General features: G+C 50.7%; 3 protein-coding genes across 5 annotated transcripts in view; 2 read left to right on the forward strand and 1 right to left on the reverse strand.

The window, feature by feature from the left end:
- Positions 1–363: 363 nt before the first annotated feature.
- On the forward strand, positions 364–2,052 carry POGZ (pogo transposable element derived with ZNF domain; the record flags this gene model as incomplete). The annotated part of the gene is made up of 1 exon (XM_066206524.1): positions 364–2,052. A coding segment is annotated over one exon (1,569 nt), but the record flags the coding sequence as incomplete, so codon positions are not given.
- A 3,522-nt stretch (positions 2,053–5,574) lies between these two features.
- PSMB4 (proteasome 20S subunit beta 4) lies at positions 5,575–16,031 on the reverse strand. Of its 2 annotated transcripts, none has more exons than XM_066206543.1 (7): positions 15,876–16,031; positions 10,890–11,093; positions 9,055–9,201; positions 7,882–7,963; positions 7,638–7,754; positions 6,949–7,037; positions 5,575–5,706 (listed from the first exon to the last, which is right to left on the reverse strand). In XM_066206543.1, the coding sequence occupies exons 1-7, from the start codon at positions 16,010–16,012 to the stop codon at positions 5,694–5,696; spliced, it is 789 nt and encodes a 262-aa protein (XP_066062640.1). In that variant the 5' UTR covers positions 16,013–16,031; the 3' UTR covers positions 5,575–5,693. The 2 variants fall into 2 exon arrangements, with proteins under 2 accessions (XP_066062640.1, XP_066062639.1); XM_066206542.1 differs by having other exon boundaries at positions 10,890–11,096.
- A 245-nt stretch (positions 16,032–16,276) lies between these two features.
- Positions 16,277–24,756, forward strand: part of CGN (cingulin) — a 36,507-nt gene continuing 28,027 nt past the window's right edge. For both annotated transcript variants that reach the window (XM_066206880.1, XM_066206881.1), the window contains exon 1: positions 16,277–16,325. The gene's annotated coding sequence lies outside the window, so the exon portion shown is untranslated. The remainder of the gene's footprint in view (positions 16,326–24,756) is intronic.

Genomic DNA, 24,756 nt, shown 5'->3' on the forward strand with positions numbered 1-24,756 from the left:
CTCCCTCTTTTTTCCCCTTCTTTCCCCCTTTCCCCCTTTTCACTTTTTTCCTTTGTTTTTCCCCTTTTCCTCCCCTTTTTCCCCCTTTTTCCTTCCTTTTCCCTTTTCCTCCCTCTTTTCCCTCCCTTTCTCCCCCCTTTTCCTCCTTTTTTCCCCTTCTTCCCTCTTTTCTCTCCCTTCTTTCCCCTTTTTCCCCTTTTCCCTCCCTTTTTCTTTCTTTCCCCTTTTCCTCCCCCTTTTTCCTCCCCCTTTTTCCCCTTTTTCCCCCTTTTTTCCCCCTTTTCCCCCTTTTTTCCCCCTTTTCCCCCTTTTCCCTCCCTCCCCCCCAAACCACTTCTAACATTCCCCCCGTTCCCTTCCAGGCACACCCAGGACCCCCAGCCCCCCTCCCCCCCCTCCCCATCCCCTCCCCCCCTTCCCCACCCCCCCCCCACCCCTCCCTCCCTCCCCGCAGCCCCAACCCCTCCCCAAACCTCCCAAACCCCTCCGGAAACGGGCAAAAAAGACCCCCAACCCCTCCCGCCTCCCCAACCGCAACCGCCGGCGCCGCCGGCGCCGCCGCAGCTGTCGGTGAAGAAACTCCGCGTGGTGCTCTTCGCGCTGTGCTCCAGCACGGAGCAGGCCGCCCGGCACTTCCGCAACCCGCCGCGCCGCATCCGCCGCTGGCTGCGCCGCTTCCAGGCCTTCCACGACGACCACCCCGAGCTCTCCTCCGAGGGCAAATACCTCAGCCTGGAGGCCGAGGAGAAGCTGGCCGAGTGGGTGCTCACGCAGCGCGAGCAGCAGCTGCCCGTCAACGAGGAGACGCTCTTCCAAAAGGCCACCAAGATCGGCCGGTCGCTGGAGGGCGGCTTCAAGATCTCCTACGAGTGGGCCGTGAGGTTCATGCTGAGGCACCACCTGAGCACCCACACCCGCCGCGGGGTGGCTCACCCCCTCCCCAAGGAGATCCAAGGCAACGCCGGCGCCTTCATCGAGTTCGTGCAGCGGCAGATCCACGCGCAGGCCTTGCCGCGCTCCATGATCGCCGCCGTGGACGAGATCTCCCTCTTTTTAGACGTGGAGATCTTAGGCAGCGACGACCAGCGCAAGGAGAACGCCTTGCAGACCGTGGGCAACGGAGAGCCCTGGTGCGAGCTGGTGCTCACCGTGCTGGCCGATGGAAACGTCCTCCCGGCTCTGGTCATCTGCAGGGGTCACCTCCAACCGCCGGCCACCGTGCCCGACTCCATCCTGCTGGAATCCAAGGAGAACGGCTGCGACGACGACGAGATCATGGAGTTGTGGGCGGCTAGGGTTTGGAGGAAACACGCGGAATGCCGAGGAGGAGGAGCAGGAGGAGGAGGAGGAGGAGGAGGAGGAGCTTCTTCCAAAGGCATGCTGGTGCTGGATTGTCACCGCACCCACCTGTCCGAGGAGGTGCTGACCGTGCTCAGCTCGGCCGGCACCCTCCCCGCCGTCATCCCGGCCGGCTGCAGCTCCAAAACCCAACCCCTGGACGTGTGCGTCAAGAGATCCCTCAAAAACTTCCTCCACAAGAAATGGAGGGAAAGGGCCAAAGACCTGAAGGATCCCGACTCCTCCTCGCTGCTCCAGCTGCTGCTGGGGTGGTTGGGAGAAGCTCTGGAGATCCTCGGGGATTGCCCGGAACTGATCAGGAAATCTTTCCTGGTCGCCAGCGTCTTGCCCGATCCCGGCGGAGATTCGGCGTCGCCGAGGAGAAACGGAGACGAGCAGGAGGAGCTGATCTCCGCCCTGGAGGAGAGGCTGAAGATCGCCAAGAGCCCCGGATCCTCCCCGGAGTTCCCCGAGAACGACGACGACGAGGCCGAGGCCGACCCCGAGGCGCTGCACCGGCTCTTCGAGGGCGAGAGCGAGGCCGAGTCCTTCTACGGCTTCGAGGAGGCCGACCTGGAGCTGATGGAGATCTGAGAATTCCCGGAATAACAAACGGAAACCACTCCGATCGCCGAATTCTGGACGGATTCATCCCCGGGATCGGGGCCGGGGACTCGGAGAGGAACGCCGGGAATGGACGGGATGATGTTCCCCGGTTTTGGGGGAGGTCGGGAATAGAAGGATTTTCCCAGCTTTTGGCTTCCCCCCCAAAAAAAAAAAATTCGAAGAAATTCCCGATTTTGAGCCCAGAAATTCAAGGGTTTTCCATCGGTTTGGATGTCCAAACGTGCCCCCCCCAAAAATTCAAGGATGGTCCCCGGTTTTGGCCCCCAACATTCGAAGAAATTCCCAGTTTTTGGGCCCAGAAATTCAAGGAAATTCCCAGTTTTTGGCCCCAGAAATTCGAGGATATTCCCTGGTTTTGGCCCCAGAAGTTCAAAGAAATTCCCAATTTTTGGCCCCAGGAATTAAAGGATATTCCCAATTTTTGGCCCCAGAAATTCAAGGATATTCCAAATTTTTAGGCCCAGAAATTCAAGGATATTCCCAATTTTTGGCCCTGGAAATTCAAAGAAATTCCCAGTTTTTGGCCCCAAAAATTCAAGGGTATTCCCCTTTTTTTTGCCCCAAAATTAAAGAATATTCCCAATTTTGGGCCCCAAAACCCAAGAAATTCCCAATTTTTGGCCCAAAAATTCAAGGATATTCCCTGTTTTCAGAAATCCAAACTCACCCCCAAAATTGAAGGATATTCCCGATTTTTGGCCCCTAAAACTGAAGAAAATTCCCGATTTTTGGCCCCCAAAATTCCAGGATATTCCCGATTTCTTGGCCCCAAACCCAAGGACATTCCCAGTTTTTCGGAACAGACCGAGGAGATCGCAATTCCCAGCGGATTTTTTTTTTTTTTCCCCCGATTTTTTTGGGATTCGGAATTCCGGATTCGCCGTTTCTGCCGATTTTTTGGGAGGAATTTTTCGTGGCTTTTTCTTTTTTTTTTTTTTGGAAATTTAACAAAAACGGCAAAAAAAAAAAAACTGCAAAAAAAAAAAAGACGAAAAAACTCGGATTCAAAACTGTGTTTGGTATTTCCTTGGAATTCTCGTGGGTGGATAAATTTTGGGGTTTTGGGGGGAATTTTTTTGACCGCGCTTGTACAATAAATTCCTGATTTTTAACGGTGGGAATTTGACGTCGTTCGTGCCCCAAGTTTCATTTTATTTTTCTTTGATTTTTTTTTCCCAAAAAAGACGAAAAAAAAATTTAAAAAAAAAAAATAAAAATCCCCGGATTTAACTCCCGAAAAAATTTAATTTTGGGGGAATTTTTCTCTCTCTCTTTTTTTTTTTGGAATTTAACCCCCCAAAAATCCGTGTTTTTTCAACGGAAAAAATTCCTTCGACTCGGCCGCGAAGATTTGGTGATTTTTGGGTTTGTTTTTTAATTTAAAAAATGGGAATTTGGATGAAATTTTGGTGGGATCTTGAAGGGATTTGGGTTGGGAGTTGTGAAGTCGCCGTCCGAGTTTTGGGACCTCGATTTTCCCCATTTTTCACCCCCAAAAATAAAATTTGGACAGAAAATAAAACCCCAAATTTTCCTTGGATTTCACCTTTTTTGAGTCATTAATTATTAATTTTATTTAAATTTTAAAAAAATAAAATCCTGGAAAAAATCCGGGATTTGGGAATAAAACTGTGACGAAAAACCCGGAACAATCCGTCAAAAAAAAAAGGAGAATTTTGGATTTTTCACTGCCAGCTTGGAGTTTTTTACCGGAATTTGCATGTTTTTTGGGGAAAAATAGGGTTTTTTTTAATTTTCCAAAAATTCCTTGGAATTCCCAAATTCCAGAGGCACCTGGCACCTGTTTTTCCATAGGATTTGTGGAGTTTTTTTCGGGGTTTTTTTTTTTTTTGGTTTTTTCTCGGGGTTTTTTTTTCGTCGTCGTTGTTTTTCCAGAAGGAAAACAGGAAAAAAAAAAATTCAAAAAATTTTAAAAAAAAAAATTTCAAAATAAATTTTAAAAAAATTAAAAAAAATTTACGGATCATCTTGGAATTGTACAGGAGTGAAAAAAAAAAAAAAAGTGGAATAAAAAAAAAAAAAAAAGCAGGGAAATGGATTTATAAATAAAAACCGTGTTTTTATTGTGGAGAAAAAGCAAAACTTTTCCTTCATTCCCGCGGGATTTGGGTGGAAAAAACGGAATTTTAATGAACGCATTTAATGAATTCCTCGGGGGCGGAATTGGGGGGTTGGTTTTTATTAATGGGAAAGTCGGGAAAACGCTGCTGGGGGAATGGCGGGAGTGGGGAGGGGAAAAAATTCCATTTAAATTGGATTTGGGTGGCTTTGGATACTGAAATAATCCGGGATTTTAGTGAAATATTCCGGGATTTTGGTGAAATTCCCTCGTTTTTATGGAAATATTCCGGGATTTTGGTGAAATTCCCTCGTTTTATTGAAATATTCCGGGATTTAGTGAAATTCCCTCGTTTTTATGGAAATATTCCGGGATTTTAGTGAAATTCCCTCATTTTATTGAAATATTCCCGAAATTTTGGTGAAATTCCCTCGTTTTTATTGAAATATTCCCGAAATTTTGGTGAAATTCCCTCATTTTTATGGAAATATTCCGGGATTTTAGTGAAATTCCCTCGTTTTTATTGAAATATTCCCGAAATTTTGGTGAAATTCCCTCGTTTTTATTGAAATATTCCAGGATTTTAGTGAAATTCCCTCGTTTTTATTGAAATATTCCGGGATTTTAGTGAAATTCCCTCGTTTTTATGGAAATATTCCGGGATTTAGTGAAATTCCCTCGTTTTTATGGAAATATTCCCGAAATTTTGGTGAAATTCCCTCGTTTTATTGAAATATTCCGGGATTTTGGTGAAATTCCCTCGTTTTTATGGAAATATTCCGGGATTTTGGTGAGATTCCCTCGTTTTATTGAAATATTCCGGGATTTTAGTGAAATTCCCTCGTTTTTATGGAAATATTCCGGGATTTAGTGAAATTCCCTCGTTTTCTTGAAATATTCCCGAAATTTTGGTGAAATTCCCTTATTTTCATTGAAATATTCCAGGATTTTCCGGAAATTTCCCGGTTTTTATTGAAATATTCCAGGATTTTATTGGAAGCGTCCCAACTGTTTCATGGGAATTTTTCTTCACGGAAATATTTCGATGATTTGACAGAAAATCTTTTCAATATTTTATGCAAATTTTTTTAGAATTTTATGGAAAATTTTCCGTGTTTTACTGAAATATTCCATGACCCCAAAATTCCCAGGAAAACTCCCCGCTGGGATCCATTTGGAGCAGCAAAAATTCCCCAAAAACCGGGATTTTAACCCGATTTCTTCCCAGTTTTTTGGGTTTTTTTTCCTCTGTTCCCAAAGGAGGATTGGGACCATCCCAGAATTCCCAGAATTCTCTAAAATCTCCAATTTTGGGGGGAGAATTCCCAGACCCTTTTTGAGAATTCCCAAAGCAGAACCCTTGGAATTCCCGAGTTCCATCCCAAAAGGGCTTTTCCCACCCCAAAAATTCCACGATTTTGGTAAAAAAACGGGATTTGGAGCCGGAATTCCCCGAAAAATTTGATTCTCGGAGGAAAATTCCCAGATTTTTTTTTTTTGGAGGATCCCCAAAGAACAAACCACACGGATTCTCGGGCAGAAACCATGGATTTTATTCCCGAAAACCTCAGGATTCCGTCGTTCCAGAGGGAGGGATCGAAGGGGGAATTCCACGGGGACGGTGCCAGGTCGGAGCAGCTCCCAGAGGTCACTCGAAACCGCTGGAAAAACAAAAAAAAAAACGGGAAAAACGGGAAAAAACGGGAAAAAAAGGGGAAAAAAAGGAGAAAGTTTGGGTTGGGGGGGGGGGAAACAGCTGGGGGAACACCTGGGGGGTCGCCAGGAACAGCTGGAGACCCCCAGGAACAGCTGGACGTGCCCCGGGAACAGCTGGGCGTCACCCCCGGGTGTCCCCAAAACACCTGGGTGTGCTCCGGGAACAGCTGGATGTGCCCCAGGATGTCACCCAGGGGACACCTGGATGTGCCCAGGAACATCTGGATGTGCCCAGGAACACCTGGATCCCCCCTGGAACACCTGGATGTCCCCAGGAACATCTGGATCCCCCCTGGAACACCTGGATGTGCCCAGGAACATCTGGATCCCCCCTGGGACACCTGGATGTCACCTGGATGTGCCCAGGAACACCTGGATCCCCCCTGGAACAGCTGGATGTGCCCAGAACACCTGGATGTGCCCAGGGACACCTGGATGTCACCTGGAACAGCTGGATGTCCCTCTGAAACACCTGGATGTTCCCTGGGACACCTGGATGTCACCCAGGAACACCTGGATCCCTCCTGGGACACCTGGATGTGCCCAGGAACATCTGGATGTGCCCAGGGACACCTGGATGTCACCTGGATGTTCCCGGGAACACCTGGATGTGCCCGGGAACATCTGGATGTCACCTGGATGTCCCCCGGGATGTCACCTGGTTTCCCCCCGGGACACCGGGATGTGCCCTTGGAACGCCGTGGGCGACGCCCCAGGACCCCTGAGAACTCCCGGAATTCCCCAAATCCCGGAATTTCCCAGGTGGGAATTCTACCCGGCTGTCCCAGAATTCCCCCAAAAATCCCGATTTTCCAGGTGGGAATTGTTAATGAATTTCATTTCACCTGACGCCGGGGGGGACGTCCCAGGACCCCCAAAACCCCCGGAATTCCCCAAATCCCGGAATTTCCCAGGTGGGAATATTTTAATTATTCTAATTCTAATTTCAATTTTAATTTTAATTTTAATTTTAATTTGAATTCGAATTTGAATTTGATTGGTTGTACCTGACGCTGTGGGCGATGTCTGCCCCAGGACCCCCCAAAACCCCCAGAATTCCCAAAAATCCCGGAATTTCCCAGGTGGGAATATTTTAATTATTTTAATTCTAATTTCAATTTTAATTTCAATTTTCATTTCAATTTTAATTTGAATTCGAATTCGAATTTGAATTTGATTGGTTGTACCTGACGCTGTGGGCGATGTCCCAGTTGGCCTCCAGGGTGAGCGGCCCCTCGAGCTCCACGCCCTGATCCGTCACCACGGCCAGCTCGTACTGCGGGGGGGAAAAATGGGAATCGCGGGGGGAAAACCCGGGAATTCCAGGGGAAAAAAAACCGGGAATGTCACGGGAAAAAGCCCCAAATCCCCGGGGAAAAACTCCAGGAATTTCAGAGGAAAAAGCCCAAAATTCCACAGGAAAAAGCCCAGGGATTCCATGGGAAAAACCCCAGAATTCCATGGGAAAAAACCCAGGAATTCTCCAGGAAAAAACAACAGGAATTCCTCAATCCCAGCCCTGGAATTCCACAGGAAAAACCCCAGGAATGGGGATGGCTTTGGGATGGATTTTGGGGAGAATTCCCGGGATTTTGGGGAGAATTCCCAGGATTTTTGGGATGAATTCCCGGGATTTCGGGGACGGATCGGGGACGGATTTTGGGGTGAATTCCCGGGATTTCGGGGTGAATTCCCGGGATTTGGGGGCACCGACCCTGTTAAAGGAGCGCGCGTCCCTGTAGTAGAGCACCCTGAGGCAGCTCCCGGCACCGGGATGGATCCATGGGATCCCAGGGATTCGGGGTGAATTCCCGGGATTTTGGGGACGGATCGGGGACGGATTTTGGGGTGAATTCCCGGGATTTGGGGCACCGACCCTGTTAAAGGAGCGCGCGTCCCTGTAGTAGAGCACCCTGAGGCAGCGCTCCAGCAGCTCCCGCGCCTCCTCCCGCGTCGGGAGCCGGTCGCGCTCCAGCGCCGCCCGCAGCAACGGCTGGAACGCCGAAACCCATCGAGTCGGGCAACGCCGTCAGGCGGGAACAATCAACGGGAATTAATTAGCTCGTTACCGCCGAGCTCCGAGATTAATTAGCTGCAGGGGAAAAGGGGCCGGGACGCACCTGGGCCAGGTAAGCCCCGAAGCCGGTGGCCAAGGACGGCGCCTCGTAGGCCACGCCCAGCATGTCCACGTAGCCCAGGAACCTGCGGGGGCGAGCGTTAATTGGTAATCAGCGAATTAACGAACCCGGGGGAGAGCAGCAACCGCCGTGGGAAGGTGGAATTCGCCTGGAAGGAGCAGGAAGCAGCCCGGGAAATGAAGGGGGATTTCCTCGGGAGCAAAAAAAAAAAAAAAAAAAAAACAACGGAATTTTTCCGGAAAATAATAATAAAATAAAATAGAAAAAAAGGGGAATTCTCCAGGGAAAAAAAAAAAGCCGGAATTTTCCTGGGGAAAAAACAGGAATTTCCTGGAAAATAATCTGGAATTTTCCTGGGAAAAAAAACAGGAATTTCCTGGAAAATAATCTGGAATTTCCCTGGAAAATACCAGGAGTTTCTGCGGAAAAACCCAGTAATTCCCCAGGAAAAAAACCCCAACAATTCCCCAGAAAAAACCATCAATTCCCCAGGAAAAAAACCCCAGAATTTCCCTGGAAAAACCCCGAAATTCCCCAGGAAAAAAAGCGGCAATTCCCAGAAAAAACCCCCCGTAATTCCCAGAAAACCCCCGTAATTCCCAGAAAACCCCCAGAATTCCCAGGAAAACCCCCGTAATTCCCAGAAACCCCCGTAATTCCCAGGAAAACCCCCAGAATTCCCAGGAAACCCCCCAGAATTCCCAGAAACCCCCCGGAATTCCCAGAAAACCCCCCCGTAATTCCCAGGAAAACCCCCGTAATTCCCAGGAAACCCCCGTAATTCCCAGGATACCCCCAGAATTCCCAGGAAACCCCCCGTAATTCCCAGAAAACCCCCCCGTAATTCCCAGGAAACCCCCGTAATTCCCAGGAAACCCCCGTAATTCCCAGGAAAACCCCCGTAATTCCCAGAAAACCCCCCAGAATTCCCAGGAAACCCCCCAGAATTCCCAGAAACCCCCCGGAATTCCCAGAAAACCCCCCCGTAATTCCCAGGAAAACCCCCGTAATTCCCAGGAAACCCCCGTAATTCCCAGGATACCCCCAGAATTCCCAGGAAACCCCCCGTAATTCCCAGAAAACCCCCCCCGTAATTCCCAGGAAACCCCCGTAATTCCCAGGAAACCCTCCCGCCCGTAACCCCGGGGCGCCGACCCGCGGCCGCCGTCGACGCCGGCGATGAGCACCGTGCTCCAGAGCGGGTTGATCCGGGAGCGGCGGGTGTAGAGAACGCGCGTCAGCCACGAGTGCAGCGCCCGCGGGCTGTAGCTGTGCCCGTCCCCCAGCAGCTCCTCGTCGATCCTGCCAGGACCCGGAATTCGCCGGGAATTCGCCGGGAATTCGCCGGGAATTCTCGAGGGGAGGAGCCAAAGAAAGCGCGGCGGGATTCGGGGATTTGGGAGGAACGCGGTAAAAATCTGGAGTTGGGTGGTCAGGAAGAGCCAGAGGGTTTGGGGACAAGGAATCCCGAGGATTGCAGGGATCGGAGCTCCAGGAAGTGCAAAGGAATTCCGGGATTTGCGGTCGAGGAATTCCAAAGAAATTACGGGATTTGTAGTTAAGGAATTCCAAAGAAATTCCGGGATTTGTAGTTAAGGAATTCCAAGGATTTCAGGGATTTGTGCTCAAGGAATTCCAAAGAAATTCCCGAATTTGTGGTCAAGGAATTCCAAGGATTTGGGGACAAGGAATCCCAAGGATTGCAGGGATCGAAGCTCCAGGAATTCCAAAGGAATTCCGGGATTTGTGGTCAAGGAATTCCAAGGAAATTCTGGGATTGGAGCTCCAGGAATTCCAAAGGAATTCCGGGATTTGTGGTCAAGGAATTCCAAGGAAATTCTGGGATTTGTGGTCAAGGAATTCCAAGGAAATTCGGGGATTTGTGGTCAAGGAATTCCCAAGGAATTCTTGGGATTGGCGCCCAACAAAAGCGCGGCAGAATTTGGGGATGGAACGCCGGGAAATTCAGGGATTGGAGCTCAAGGGATTCCAAAGAAATTCCAGGATTTGTGCTCAAGGAATTCCAAGGATTTCAGGGATTGGAGCTCAAGGGATTCCAAAGAAATTCCGGGATTTGTGGTCAAGGAATTCCAAGGATTTCAGGGATTGGAGCTCAAGGGATTCCAAGGATTTCAGGGATTGGAGCTCAAGGAATTCCAAGGATTTCAGGGACTGGAGCTCAAGGAATTCCAAGGATTTCAGGGATTGGAGCTCAAGGGATTCCAAGGATTTGTGGTGAGGGAGTTTCGGGATTGGAGCCCAAGAACGAGCCACGGTGGAATTTGGGGATGGAACGCCGAGAGTTCGAGATGGGAAATCCCAGAATTCCTGGGGGATTTCGGGATCGCAAAATCACGGAATTCTCGGGAATCCATCTGGGATTTTGAGATGGAAAAATCTCAGATCCCTGGGAACTGATTTGAGATTTTGGGACGGGGAATTCCCAAACCCCCGGGAATCCATTGGGGATTTTGGGACGGGCAATTCCCAAATCCCCACAAATCCATCTGGGATTCTGGGACGGACAATTCCCAAATCCCGGGAATCCATCTGGGATTTTGGGACGGGGAATTCCCAAATCCCCACAAATCCATTGGGGATTTTGGGACGGGGAATTCCCAAACTCCCGGGAATCCATTGGAGATTTTGGGACGGGGAATTCCCAAACTCCCGGGAATCCATCTGGACATTTTGGGACGGGGAATTCCCAAACCCCCGGGAACCCACTGGAGATTCTGGGACGGGGAATTCCCAAAACCCCGTGAATCCATTGGGGATTTTGGGACGGGAAATTCCCAAATCCCAGGAATCCATCTGGGATTTTGAGATGGAAAAATCTCAGATCCCTGGGAACTGATTTGAGATTTTGGGACGGGGAATTCCCAAACCCCCGGGAATCCATCTGGGATTTTGGGACAGACAATTCCCAAATCCCGGGAATCCATCCGGGATTTTGGGACGGGCAATTCCCGAATCCCGGAATGCCTTACACCATCTGCTGGAGCAGCTGCCGCAGGTGCTGGAAGTCGGCCAGGTCCCCGGAGGCGCCCAGCACGGTGGAGCCGTTGACGCGGAGCAGCCGGGAGACGCCGCGGAAGCGCGCCAGCGAGCCGTAGGAGCCGCCGGTGTCGGCGGCCAGCATGGCGCCGCCGCGGAACCGCAGCCCCAGCACCGACGTGCCCGTCACCATCGGGCTGCTGCGGGAGCGGGAACGCCGGGCTGGCCCAGTTCCGCCCAGTCTGGATCCCAGTTCCGCCCGGGCTGGGGCCCAGTTCCTCCCAGTTTGGGGCCCAGTTCCGCCCGGGCTGGGGCCCAGTTCCTCCCAGTTTGGATCCCAGTTCCGCCCAGTTTGGATCCCAGTTCCGCCCAGTTTGGATCCCAGTTCCGCCCAGTTTGGATCCCAGTTCCGCCCAGTTTGGATCCCAGTTCCGCCCAGTTTGGATCCCAGTTCCTCCCAGTTTGGGGCCCAGTTCCTCCCAGTTTGGGGCCCAGTTCCTCCCAGTCTGGGGCCCAGTTCCTCCCAGTTTGGATCCCAGTTCCTCCCAGTTTGGGGCCCAGTTCCTCCCAGTTTGGATCCCAGTTCCTCCCAGTTTGGATCCCAGTTCCTCCCAGTCTGGGGCCCAGTTCCTCCCAGTTTGGATCCCAGTTCCTCCCAGTTAGGATCCCAGTTCCTCCCAGTCTGGGGCCCAGTTCCTCCCAGTTTGGGGCCCAGTTCCTCCCAGTTTGGGGCCCAGTTCCTCCCAGTTTAGGGCCCAGTTCCTCCCAGTTTGGATCCCAGTTCCTCCCAGTTTGGATCCCAGTTCCTCCCAGTTTGGGGCCCAGTTCCTCCCAGTCTGGGGCCCAGTTCCTCCCAGTTTGGGCCCAGTTCCTCCCAGTCTGGGGCCCAGTTCCTCCCAGTTTAGGGCCCAGTTCCTCCCAGTCTGGGGCCCAGTTCCTCCCAGTCTGGGGCCCAGTTCCTCCCAGTTTGGGCCCAGTTCCTCCCAGTTTGTTTCCCAGTTCCTCCCAGTTTGTTTCCCAGTTCCTCCCAGTTTGTTTCCCAGTTTCACCAGTTTGCCCATTCCGGGCCATTGGAATCTCCCCGGAATTCCCGATTTTTCTTCTCCTCCCATTTCCCAAATCCCCCTCAGACCCCAAATCCCCTCTCCCAGTTACACCAGTTTGGGGCCCAGTTCCTCCCAGTTTGGGTCCCATCCCGCATCCCTGGGGTCTCCCTGGCGTTCCCAGTTTCTCTTCTTCCAGTTTTTCCTTCCCAAATCCCCTCAGACCCCAAATCCCCTCTCCCAGTTCCACCAGTCTGGCTCCCACTTTGCCTCCCAGTTTCACCAGTCTGGGGCCCAGTTCCTCCCGGTTTGTTTCCCAGTTTCACCAGTTTGTTTCCCAGTTCCTCCCGGTTTGTTGCCCACTTTCACCAGTTTGTTTCCCAGTTCCTCCCGGTTTGTTTCCCAGTTTCACCAGTTTGTTTCCCAGTTCCTCCCGGTTTGTTTCCCAGTTCCTCCCGGTTTGTTGCCCAGTTTCACCAGTTTGTTTCCCAGTTCCTCCCGGTTTGTTTCCCAGTTCCTCCCGGTTTGTTTCCCAGTTCCTCCCGGTTTGTTTCCCAGTCTCACCAGTTTGTTTCCCAGTTCCTCCCGGTTTGTTGCCCAGTTCCTCCCGGTTTGTTGCCCAGTTTCACCAGTTTGTTTCCCAGTTCCTCCCGGTTTGTTTCCCAGTTCCTCCCGGTTTGTTTCCCAGTCTCACCAGTTTGTTTCCCAGTTCCTCCCAGTTTGTTTCCCAGTTCCTCCCTGTTTGTTGCCCAGTTTCACCAGTTTGTTTCCCAGTTCCTCCCGGTTTGTTTCCCAGTTCCTCCCGGTTTGTTTCCCAGTTCCTCCCGGTTAGTTTCCCAGTCTCACCAGTTTGTTTCCCAGTTCCTCCCGGTCTGTTCCCCAGTTTCACCAGTTTGTTTCCCAGTTCCTCCCGGTTTGTTTCCCAGTTCCTCCCGGTTTGTTTCCCAGTCTCACCAGTTTGTTTCCCAGTTCCTCCCAGTTTGTTTCCCAGTTCCTCCCTGTTTGTTGCCCAGTTTCACCAGTTTGTTTCCCAGTTCCTCCCGGTTTGTTTCCCAGTTCCTCCCGGTTTGTTTCCCAGTTCCTCCCGGTTAGTTTCCCAGTCTCACCAGTTTGTTTCCCAGTTCCTCCCGGTCTGTTCCCCAGTTTCACCAGTTTGTTTCCCAGTTCCTCCCGGTTTGTTGCCCAGTTCCTCCCGGTTTGTTTCCCAGTTTCACCAGTTTGTTTCCCAGCTCCTCCCGGTTTGTTTCCCAGTTTCACCAGTTTGTTCCCCAGTTCCTCCCGGTCTGTTTCCCAGTTTCACCAGTTTGTTTCCCAGTTCCTCCCGGTTTGTTGCCCAGTTCCTCCCGGTTAGTTTCCCAGTTTCACCAGTTTGTTTCCCAGTTCCTCCCGGTTTGTTTCCCAGTCTCACCAGTTTGTTTCCCAGTTCCTCCCGGTTAGTTGCCCAGTTTCACCAGTTTGTTTCCCAGTTCCTCCCGGTTTGTTCCCCAGTTTCACCAGTTTGTTTCCCAGTTCCTCCCGGTTTGTTGCCCAGTTCCTCCCGGTTTGTTTCCCAGTTCCTCCCGGTTTGTTTCCCAGTTCCTCCCGGTTTGTTGCCCAGTCTCACCAGTTTGTTTCCCAGTTCCTCCCGGTTTGTTGCCCAGTTCCTCCCGGTTTGTTTCCCAGTTCCTCCCGGTTTGTTTCCCAGTTTCACCAGTTTGTTTCCCAGTTCCTCCCGGTTTGTTTCCCAGTTCCTCCCGGTTTGTTTCCCAGTTTCACCAGTTTGTTTCCCAGTTCCTCCCGGTTTGTTGCCCAGTTCCTCCCGGTTTGTTTCCCAGTTCCTCCCGGTTTGTTGCCCAGTCTCACCAGTTTGTTTCCCAGTTCCTCCCGGTTTGTTGCCCAGTTCCTCCCGGTTTGTTTCCCAGTTCCTCCCGGTTTGTTTCCCAGTTCCTCCCGGTTTGTTTCCCAGTCTCACCAGTTTGTTTCCCAGTTCCTCCCGGTTTGTTGCCCAGTTCCTCCCGGTTTGTTTCCCAGTTCCTCCCGGTTTGTTTCCCAGTTCCTCCCGGTTTGTTTCCCAGTCTCACCAGTTTGTTTCCCAGTTCCTCCCGGTTTGTTGCCCAGTTCCTCCCGGTTTGTTTCCCAGTTTCACCAGTTTGTTTCCCAGTTCCTCCCGGTTTGTTGCCCACTTTCACCAGTTTGTTTCCCAGTTCCTCCCGGTTTGTTTCCCAGTTTCACCAGTTTGTTTCCCAGTTCCTCCCTGTTTGTTGCCCACTTTCACCAGTTTGTTTCCCAGTTCCTCCCGGTTAGTTTCCCAGTCTCACCAGTTTGTTGCCCAGTCTCACCAGTTTGTTGCCCAGTTCCTCCCGGTTTGTTTCCCAGTCTCACCAGTTTGTTGCCCAGTTCCTCCCGGTTTGTTGCCCAGTCTCACCAGTTTGTTTCCCAGTTCCTCCCGGTTTGTTGCCCAGTTCCTCCCGGTTTGTTTCCCAGTTCCTCCCGGTTTGTTTCCCAGTTCCTCCCGGTTTGTTTCCCAGTTTCACCAGTTTGTTTCCCAGTTCCTCCCGGTTTGTTGCCCAGTTCCTCCCGGTTTGTTTCCCAGTTCCTCCCGGTTTGTTTCCCAGTTCCTCCCGGTTTGTTTCCCAGTTTCACCAGTTTGTTTCCCAGTTCCTCCCGGTTTGTTTCCCAGTTCCTCCCGGTTTGTTGCCCAGTTCCTCCCGGTTTGTTGCCCAGTTTCACCAGTTTGTTTCCCAGTTCCTCCCGGTTTGTTTCCCAGTTCCTCCCGGTTTGTTGCCCAGTTTCACCAGTTTGTTTCCCAGTTCCTCCCGGTTTGTTTCCCAGTTCCTCCCGGTTTGTTTCCCAGTCTCACCAGTTTGTTTCCCAGTTCCTCCCGGTTTGTTGCCCAGTTCCTCCCGGTTTGTTTCCCAGTTTCACCAGTTTGTTTCCCAGTTCCTCCCTGTTTGTTGCCCACTTTCACCAGTTTGTTTCCCAGTTCCTCCCGGTTAGTTTCCCAGTCTCACCAGTTTGTTGCCCAGTTCCTCCCGGTTTGTTGCCCAGTTCCTCCCGGTTTGTTTCCCAGTTTCACCAGTTTGTTTCCCAGTTCCTCCCGGTTTGTTTCCCAGTTTCACCAGTTTGTTTCCCAGTTCCTCCCGGTTTGTTTCCCAGTTTCACCAGTTTGTTTCCCAGTTCCTCCCGGTTAGTTCCCCAGTCTCACCAGTTTGTTTCCCAGTTCCTCCCGGTTTGTTCCCCAGTCTCACCAGTTTGTTTCCCAGTTCCTCCCGGTTTGTTTCCCAGTCTCACCAGTTTGTTTCCCAGTTCCTCCCGGTTTGTTTCCCAGTTTCACCAGTTTGTTTCCCAGTTCCTCCCGGTTTGTTTCCCAGTCTCACCAGTTTGTTGCCCAGTTCCTCCCGGTTTGTTGCCCAGTTCCTCCCGGTTTGTTTCCCAGTTTCACCAGTTTGTTTCCCAGTTCCTCCCGGTTTGTTTCCCAGTCTCACCAGTTTGTTTCCCAGTTCCTCCCGGTTAGTTTCCCAGTCTCACCAGTTTGTTTCCCAGTTCCTCCCGGTTTGTTTCCCAGTCTCACCAGTTTGTTTCCCAGTCTCACCAGTTTGTTGCCCAGTTCCTCCCGGTTTGTTCCCCAGTCTCACCAGTTTGTTTCCCAGCTCCTCCCGGTTTGTTCCCCAGTCTCACCAGTTTGTTTCCCAGTTCCTCCCGGTTAGTTTCCCAGTCTCACCAGTTTGTTTCCCAGTTCCTCCCGGTTTGTTTCCCAGTTCCTCCCGGTTTGTTTCCCAGCTCCTCCCGGTTTGTTCCCCAGTCTCACCACTGGACTCTCCCCGGAATCCCCGATTTTCCCTGCTCCAGCTTTCCCCATTCCCCTCGGCCATCAAACCCGCCCGGCTCCCCGCCGACCCCCGGCCCCGTCCCCCGGCGCCCTCAGCGCTCGCGGCCCCTCCCGCGCTCGGCCCTCACAGGGTGCGGCCGGCGGCTCCCGCGGCGGGGCCGCAGCCCGGGGAGACGCCGCCTTGTCCCGGAGCCCTCGGGATGTAGAATTGTCCCGGGGCCGGGCCCCCGGCCCACAACGGCGGCGCCGCCGCTCCGGCCTCCATCTTAGTCACGCCGAGATTGCGCCTGCGCAGAGGAAACGCGGCGGCTCCCAGCCGCCGTAGGAAGCGCGGGGAGGGGGGGGGCGCGGCCTCGCCGCCATTTGGAGCGTGGCGGACGTACCGGCGAGGGGCGCGGTTCCCTCTTCAAGATGGCGGCGGCGCCACGTGACGCGGCACCGGTGGGGTGGTGGGCGGGGCTCGGCGGGTGAGGGCGCGCCGAAGGGGGCGGGGCTTGCGGCGGCGCTGGCCAATTAGCGGCGAGGGGCGGGGCCTGGGCAAAGGTAACAGGTTGCGGTGGCTGCGGCGGGAGCGGCCGGTGAGTGCGGGGGGGGGACACCGGGAAACGGGGCCTGGGGCCACCGGGAACGGCTCGGGGACACCGGGCACGGCTCGGGGACACCGGGCGGGGGTCTGGGGACAGCGGCCGGGGGTCTGGGGACAGCGGGCGGGGGTCCAGCGACAGCGGGCAGGAGTCCAGCGACAGCGGGCGGGGAGGGGACACCGGGAAACGGGGCCTGGCGACACCGGACACCGCCTTGGGGACACCGGGCGGGGGTCTGGGGACACCGGGCGGGGGTCTGGGGACAGCGGCCGGGGGTCTGGGGACAGCGGGCGGGGGTCCAGCGACAGCGGGCAGGAGTCCAGGGACAGCGGGCGGGGAGGGGACACCGGGAAACGGGGCCTGGCGACACCGGACACCGCCTTGGGGACACCGGAGAGGGGCTGGGGACATCGGGCGGGGGGCTGGGGACAGCGGGCGGCGGGGGGACACCGGGAAATGGGATCCGGGGTCATCATACAGGGGTCCGGGGACAGCGGGCGGGGAGGGGACACCGGGAAACGGGGCCTGGGGACACCGGACACCGCCTTGGGGACACCGGAGAGGGGCTGGGGACATCGGGCAGGGGTCTGGGGACACCGGGCAGGGGGCTGGGGACACCGGACACCGCCTTGGGGACACCGGAGAGGGGCTGGGGACACCGGCCAGGGTCTGGGGACACCGGGCAGGGGGCTGGGGACACCGGACACCGCCTTGGGGACACCGGCCAGGGGCTGGGGACATCGCGGAGGGGGCTGGGGACATCCTTCAGGGGTGGAGGGACACCAGGTAGGGGCTTGGGGACACCGGGCGGGGGGCTGGGGACACGCAGAGGGTCTTGGTGACACGGGAGGACAGGCCACTGGTGACACCGGGCAGGGCGCTGGTGACACCGGAGAGAGCGTCGGGGACACGGGGCAGGGCACTGGTGACACCGGAGCGGGTGCGGGTGACATCGGGACTCGGTGTTGGTGACACCCAGAGATGGCGCTGGTGACACGGGCCGGGTCCGGGTGGCACCGGGGAAAGCGACGGTGACACCGGAGCTGGCGCTGGTGGCACCGGGGCCGGGGTGTTGGTGACACGGGCCGGGGGTGTTGGTGACACGGGCCGGGGTGTTGGTGACACCGGAGCTGGCGCTGGTGGCACCGGGCCGGGCTGTGGGTGACACGGGGCGGGGGCCCGGCGTATCCAGGGGATCCCAAATCCCGGGAATTTTCTGTCCCTTTCCCCCCCTTTTCTTGGGGTTTTTTTTTTGGGATTGATCCCAAAATCCAGAGGATCCCAAATCCCGGGAATTTGGTCCCTTTGGGGTTTTGTGGGATCGATCCCAAATCCCGGGAATTTGGTCCCTTTTCCCCCCTTTCCTTGGTTTTTTTTTTGGGATTGATCCCAAAATCCAGAGGATCCCAAATCCCGGGAATTTGGTCCCTTTGGGGTTTTGCGGGATCGATCCCAAATCCCGGGAATTTCGTCCCTTTCCCCCCTTTTGTTCGCGGTTTTATGGGATCGCTCCGGGCGTTGTTCCCAGACCGGTCCGACCGGTTCGGGGTGGGAATTCCTTTGGAATTTCCTTCGGAATTTCCTTTCCCCGGGCAGGATTTGGGTTTTGCCTTTTCCTTTTGCGGCTTTTTTGGGATCGGGGCTGAAATTCCCGAGGCGGAAAATTCGGGATTGAATTTGGGGTGAATCCCTCGGGGTCGGGAATCTGGGATGGAATTCGGGATCAGTTCCTCGGGGTGGAGATTTCCTAGTCCCGGCCGTTTTTCCAAGAGAAAAATCCCATTCCCGACCATTTTCCCGTGGAAAATTCCCATTCCCGACCCCTTTTCCCGGTAAAAATTCCCATTTTTCCATGAGAAAATTCCCATTCCCGACCCTTTTTCCATGAAAAAATCCCATTTTTCCATGAAAAATTCCCGTTTTCCATGTGAAAATTCCCATTCCCGATCCTTTTTCCATTAAAAAATTCCCATTTTTCCATGAAAAATTCCCGGTTTCCATGTGAAAGTTCCCATTCCCGACCCCTTTTCCCGGTAAAAATTCCCATTTTTCCATGAAAAAATTCCCATTTTCCATGTGAAAATTCCCATTCCCGACCCTTTTTCCATGAAAAAATTCCCATTTTTCCATGGAAAATTCACCAAAATCCCAAATTTTGACCCCAAAATCCGCCCGGGGGGAGGAGCCGAGGGTGGAGAATTCTGGGAAAAATCCCCCCGGAGGGAAAATAAAAATATCCTCGGCTAATTAGCTCGGGGTAATTAGCTCGGGGTAATTAGCTTGGGAAAATTCACTTGGGGTAATTAATTAGGGGTAATTTGGGATCATTTGGGGTAATTAATTTGGGGTCATTTGTCTGGGGTAATTAATTTGGGGTAATTAATTTGGGATCATTAATTTGGGATCATTAATTTGGGATCATTAATTTGGGGATCATTCGGGGTAATTAATTTGGGGTAATTTTTCTGGGCTCATTAATTTGGGATCATTAATTGGGATCATTTGGGGTAATTAATTTGGGCTCATTAATTTGGGATCATTAATTTGGGATCATTAATTTGGGATCATTAATTTGGGATCATTTGGGGTAATTAATTTGGGGTAATTTTTCTGGGCTCATTAATTTGGGATCATTAATTTGAGATCATTTGGGGCAATTTGGCGGTAATTAATTTGGGATCATTAATTTGGGATAATTCGGGTTAATTAATTTGGGGTAATTTTTCTGGGCTCATTAATTTGGGATCGTTAATTTGGGGGAAATTCGGCTCCTTTGGGATCCTTAATTTTGGAAAATTTGGGATCATGAATTTGGGATAATTTGGGGTCGTTTGGGGACTCGGGAACGGGGCAGAATTTGGGGGAAAAAATCGGAATTTTGGGGAAAAAATTTTGAATTTTTGGGAAAAAAATCCAAATTCTGGGAGAAAAAAAAGATCAGAAGTTTGGGGGAAAAAAGGAGAATTTGGGGGAAAAAAAAATCAGAATTTTGGGAAATCAAAGCAGAATTTTGGGGGGGAAAAAATTTGAATTTTGGGGGAAGAAATCCAAATTCTGGGAAAAAAGATCAGAATTTTGGGGACAAACGGAGCAAAATTTGGGGGGGAAACACTCAGAATTTGGGGGGGAAAATTCAGAATTTTGGGGGGAAAATTCAGAATTTGGGGGGAAATCCAGAAATTTGGGGGAAAATCCAGAAATTTGGGGGGAAAACCAGAAATTTTGGGGAAAACCTCACTCCTCAATATTGGCGAGATCCAAACCCGGCAATTTTGGGGATATTTTGGGGCTATTTTGGGAATATTTTGGGGCTATTTTGGGGCTATTTTGGGGATATTTTGGGGCTATTTTGGGGATATTTTGGGGATATTTTGGGGATATTTTGGGAATATTTTGGGGATATTTTGGGGATATTTTGGGAATATTTTGGGGCTATTTTGGGGCTAATTTGGGAATATTTTGGGGCTATTTTGGGGATATTTTGGGAATATTTTGGGGATATTTTGGGGCTATTTTGGGGATATTTTGGGAATATTTTGGGGCTATTTTGGGGATATTTTGGGGATATTTTGGGAATATTTTGGGGCTATTTTGGGGCTAATTTGGGAATATTTTGGGGCTATTTTGGGGATATTTTGGGAATATTTTGGGGCTATTTTGGGGCTATTTTGGGGATATTTTGGGAATATTTTGGGGCTATTTTGGGGATATTTTGGGAATATTTTGGGGCTATTTTGGGGCTATTTTGGGGATATTTTGGGAATATTTTGGGGCTATTTTGGGGCTATTTTGGGGATATTTTGGGGATATTTTGGGGATATTTTGGGAATATTTTGGGGCTATTTTGGGGCTATTTTGGGGCTATTTTGGGAATATTTTGGGGCTATTTTGGGGCTATTTTGGGGATATTTTGGGAATATTTTGGGAATATTTTGGGGCTATTTTGGGGCTATTTTGGGGCTATTTTGGGGCTATTTTAGGGATATTTTGGGGCTATTTTGGGGATATTTTGGGGATATTTTGGGGATATTTTGGGGATATTTTGGGAATATTTTGGGGATATTTTGGGGATATTTTGGGAATATTTTGGGGCTATTTTGGGGATATTTTGGGGATATTTTGGGAATATTTTGGGGCTATTTTGGGGCTAATTTGGGAATATTTTGGGGCTATTTTGGGGATATTTTGGGAATATTTTGGGGATATTTTGGGGCTATTTTGGGGATATTTTGGGAATATTTTGGGGATATTTTGGGGATATTTTGGGAATATTTTGGGGCTATTTTGGGGCTATTTTGGGGATATTTTGGGAATATTTTGGGGCTATTTTGGGGCTATTTTGGGGATATTTTGGGAATATTTTGGGGCTATTTTGGGGCTATTTTGGGGCTATTTTGGGGATATTTTGGGGCTATTTTGGGAATATTTTGGGGCTATTTTGGGGCTAATTTGGGAATATTTTGGGGCTATTTTGGGGATATTTTGGGAATATTTTGGGGATATTTTGGGGATATTTTGGGGATATTTTGGGAATATTTTGGGGCTATTTTGGGGCTATTTTGGGGATATTTTGGGGATAATTTGGGAATATTTTGGGAATATTTTGGGGATAATTTGGGATTTTTCTCTCCCTCTCCCAGCACTTTCCCCATTCCCAAAATCCCTTTTATTTTTTTCCCCCTCCTTCAGAAAGAGTCCAAAAAACGTGAAAAACAGGGAAAAAAAAATTTTCTATTTCCATCTTTTTAATATTTATTTTAAAATCTTTCCCTATTTTTTTTTACAAAATATCTTTTTATAAATATTTTTACTTTTACAAAATATCTTTTTATAAATCTTTTTATTTTTACAAAATACCTTTTTAATAAATCTTTTTATTTTTATTAAGTGTCTTTTTTATTATTATTTTTTTATTATTAAAAATCTCTTTTTTCCGATTTTTTTTTAGGAAAACTTCCATCTTTTTATCTTTTTTTTTTCCCTGTTTTTCTCCGGGAATGACAAAACTCTTTTTTTTTTTCCTGGGTCGGGGCCACAAAAGGCTCTTTGTGCTTCCCTGGCTCCCGTCCAGCCCCACAAATTCCCGGAATTTTCCCTTTCCCGAGGGGCCTCTCCCGGTTTTCCCTGACCCCAATTCCCATGCCCGGTGTTTTTCCAGGAAAAATTCCCATTTTTTTTCCCCCCCACCTTGTTTTAACTCCTAAATTCCCATTTTCCTCCTTTCCCCCATTGCTTTAACCATTAAAATCCCATTTTCCCACCTTTTTTCCCATTTTTTAACCGCTGAATTCCCTTTTCCCACTTTTTTCCTTCCGGTTTTCCGGTTAAATCCATTGTTCCTTTCCTTTAACCCCTAAATTCCCATTTTCCTGCTTTTTCCCCCCATTTTTCCCCCCTAAATTCCCATTTCCCACTTTTCCCCATTTTTTAAACCCTGATATTCCCATTTCCCGGGTTTTTTCCTCATTTTTTAACCCCTAAATTCCTTTTTTTTTGGGTTGGGACACGACCTTTTCCTCCCATTTTTTCACCCCTAAATTCCCATTTCCCACTTTTTTTGTCCATCTGGATTCCCAGGAAAAGTGTTTTTTCCTTTATTTTTCAGCCCCTAAATTCCATTTTCCTGGTTTGTCCCGTTTTTAACCCCGAAATTCCCGTTTTCCCGGTTTTCTTCCTGTTTTTTAACCCCGAAATTCAATTTTCCCGGTTTTTTTCCCCCATTTTTTAACCCCTAAATTCAATTTTCCTGGTTTTCTTCCCCCTTTTTAACCCCGAAATTCAATTTTTCCGGGTTTTTCCCCATTTTTTAACCCCTAAATTCAATTTTCCTGGTTTTCTTCCCGTTTTTTAACCCCGAAATTCAATTTTCCCGGTTTTTTCCCCCCATTTTTCAACCCCGAAATTCCCGTTTTCCTGGTTTTTCCCCCGTTTTTATCCCGCCTCCCGTCCCTGTTTTTCCCATTCCCGAAGTTTTTCCGGAGCCAAAATCCGTCCGGGCTCGTTCCCATCCCCCGCCCTCCCCGCCGAGCCGCCACCTGCCCCGGGAATTTGGGATTGATCCAGAAATCCGGGAGTTGGGAGTTGGGATCCATCCAGCACCCGGGATGGTTCCAGGGATTTAGGATCGGCGATGGGTTCGGGTTGATTCCAGGGATTTGGGATCCAGGATCTGGGATCCGGGATTTGGGATCCAGGAATCTGGGATCCGGGATTTGGGATCCGGGATGGATTTGGGATCCGGGATTTGGGATTTGGGGTTTGGGATTTGGGATGATTCCAGGAATTTGGGATGGATCCCGGGATTTTGGGATGCATTCGGGATTTGGGATCCAGGGATTCGGGATTTTGGGGTTTGGGATGGATTTGGGATGGATCTGGGATCTGGGATTTGGGATGATCCCAGGATTTTGGGATGCATTTGGGATTTGGGATCCAGGGATTTGGGATCCAGGGATTCGGGATTTTGGGGTTTGGGATGGATTTGGGATGGATCTGGGATCTGGGATTTGGGATGATCCCAGGATTTTGGGATGCATTTGGGATTTGGGATCCAGGGATTTGGGATCCAGGGATTCGGGATTTTGGGGTTTGGGATGGATTTGGGATGAATTTGGGATGGATCTGGGATCCGGGATTTGGGATTTGCGATGGATCCGGGAATCTGGGATGGATTTGGGCTTTGGCATGGATCCCGGGATTTTGGGATGCGTTTGGGATCTGGGATGGATTTGGGGTGGTTCCAGGGATTTGGGATGAGTTTGGGGTGGATCCCAGGATCTGCGTTGGCTCCAAGCCCTTCCCGGGATTCGGGATCCGGGGATCTGGGATTTCGAGTGGATCCTGGGATCTGGCGTGGATCCAGGCCCTTGCTGGGATTTGGGATGGATCCCGGCCCTTCCCGGTTTTCCTGGGATCTGTTACAGACCTCAGGATCTGGGAGGGATCCCGCCCCCTTTTGGGGAGTTTGTTTTGGGAGGTTTTTGGGGGATTTTGAGGAGGTTTGCCCGGCGCTCCACACCCATCCCGGCATCCCGAAATCCGAACAAACAAACACAAAAAAATCCCCCAAATCCCAACAAAAAATCCCCAAATCCCCCCAAAAATCCCAAAATCTCCAAAACATCCCCGAAATCCCCCCAAACATCCCAAAATCCACAAAAAATCCCCAAATCCCCCCAAAAAATCCCAAAATCCCCCAAAAAATCCCCAAAATCCCCCCAAAATCCACAAAACAATCCCCCAAATCCCCCCCAAAATCTTCCCAAATCCCCAAAACAATCCCCCAAATCCCCACAAAGGTCCCAAAATCCCCCCAAAAAACCCCCAAAATCCCCCCAAATCCCCACAAACATCCCAAATCTCCAAAACATCCCCGAAATCCCCCCAAACATCCCAAAATCCACAAAACAATCCCCCAAAATCCCCACAAAAAATCCCCAAATCCCCCCAAAAATCCCCAAATCTCCCCAAAATCCCCCAAACAATCCCCCAAAACCTCCAAATCCACAAAACAATCCCCCAAATCCCCACAAAAGTCCCAAAATCCCCCCAAAAAACCCCCAAAATCCCCCCAAATCCCCACAAACATCCCAAAATCTCCAAAACATCCCCGAAATCCCCCCCAAACATCCCAAAATCTACAAAAAAATCCCCCAAAATCCCCCCCAAAATCCCCAAATCCCCCCAAAAATCCCCACATCCCCCCCAAATCCCCCAAACAATCCCCCAAAACCCCCAAATCCGCAAAACAATCCCCCAAATCCCCACAAACGTCCCAAAAATCTCCCAAAAATCCCCCAAATCCCCACAGACATCCCAAAATCCACAAAAAAATCCCCCAAAATCCCCAAAAAATCCCCCAAAATCCCCCAAATCCCCCCAAATCCACAAAACAATCCCCCAAATCCCCACAAAGGTCCCAAAATCCGAACCAACATCGCAAAATCGCCGCAAAAAATCCCAAACCTCCCGACAAAAAAACTCCCCCAAAAATATCCACAAACGTCCCAAAATCCACCAAAAAATCCCCCAAATCCGCAAAACAATCCCAAAATCCCCACAAACGTCCCAAAATCCACCAAAAAATCCCCCAAATCCCCCCAAAATCCCCCAAATCCCCAAAAAATCCCCAAAAAATCCCCCAAAATCCCCAAAACAATCCCCGAAATCCCCCCAAACATCCCAAAATCCACAAAAAAATCCCCCAAAATCCCCACAAAAAATCCCCAAATCCCCTCAAAAATCCCCAAATCCCCTCAAAAATCCCCAAACAATCCCCCAAAACCCCCAAATCCACAAAACAATCCCCCAAATCCCCACAAACGTCCCAAAAATCTCCCAAAAATCCCCCAAATCCCCTCAAAAATCCCCAAACAATCCCCCAAAACCCCCAAATCCGCAAAACAATCCCCCAAATCCCCACAAA

The sequence above is a fragment of the Chamaea fasciata genome, unplaced genomic scaffold, assembly GCF_029207755.1.
Source record: "Chamaea fasciata isolate MVZ Bird 193981 ecotype frontalis unplaced genomic scaffold, bChaFas1.0.hap1 SCAF_31, whole genome shotgun sequence".
NCBI classification, from domain to species: domain Eukaryota; kingdom Metazoa; phylum Chordata; class Aves; order Passeriformes; family Sylviidae; genus Chamaea; species Chamaea fasciata.

Bases quoted from the DNA above. Each gene is read 5' to 3' on its own strand.
- PSMB4 (XM_066206542.1), bottom strand. From the start codon at position 16,012: ATGGAGGCCGGAGCGGCGGCGCCGCCGTTGTGGGCCGGGGGCCCGGCC. The intron at 11,097-15,875 runs GTGAGGGCCGAG...CCGCTCCCGCAG, and splicing joins GGAGCCGCCGGCCGCACCCT to CAGCCCGATGGTGACGGGCA. The intron at 7,038-7,637 runs GTCGGTGCCCCA...TCCCCCCCGCAG, and splicing joins ACGCGCGCTCCTTTAACAGG to TACGAGCTGGCCGTGGTGAC.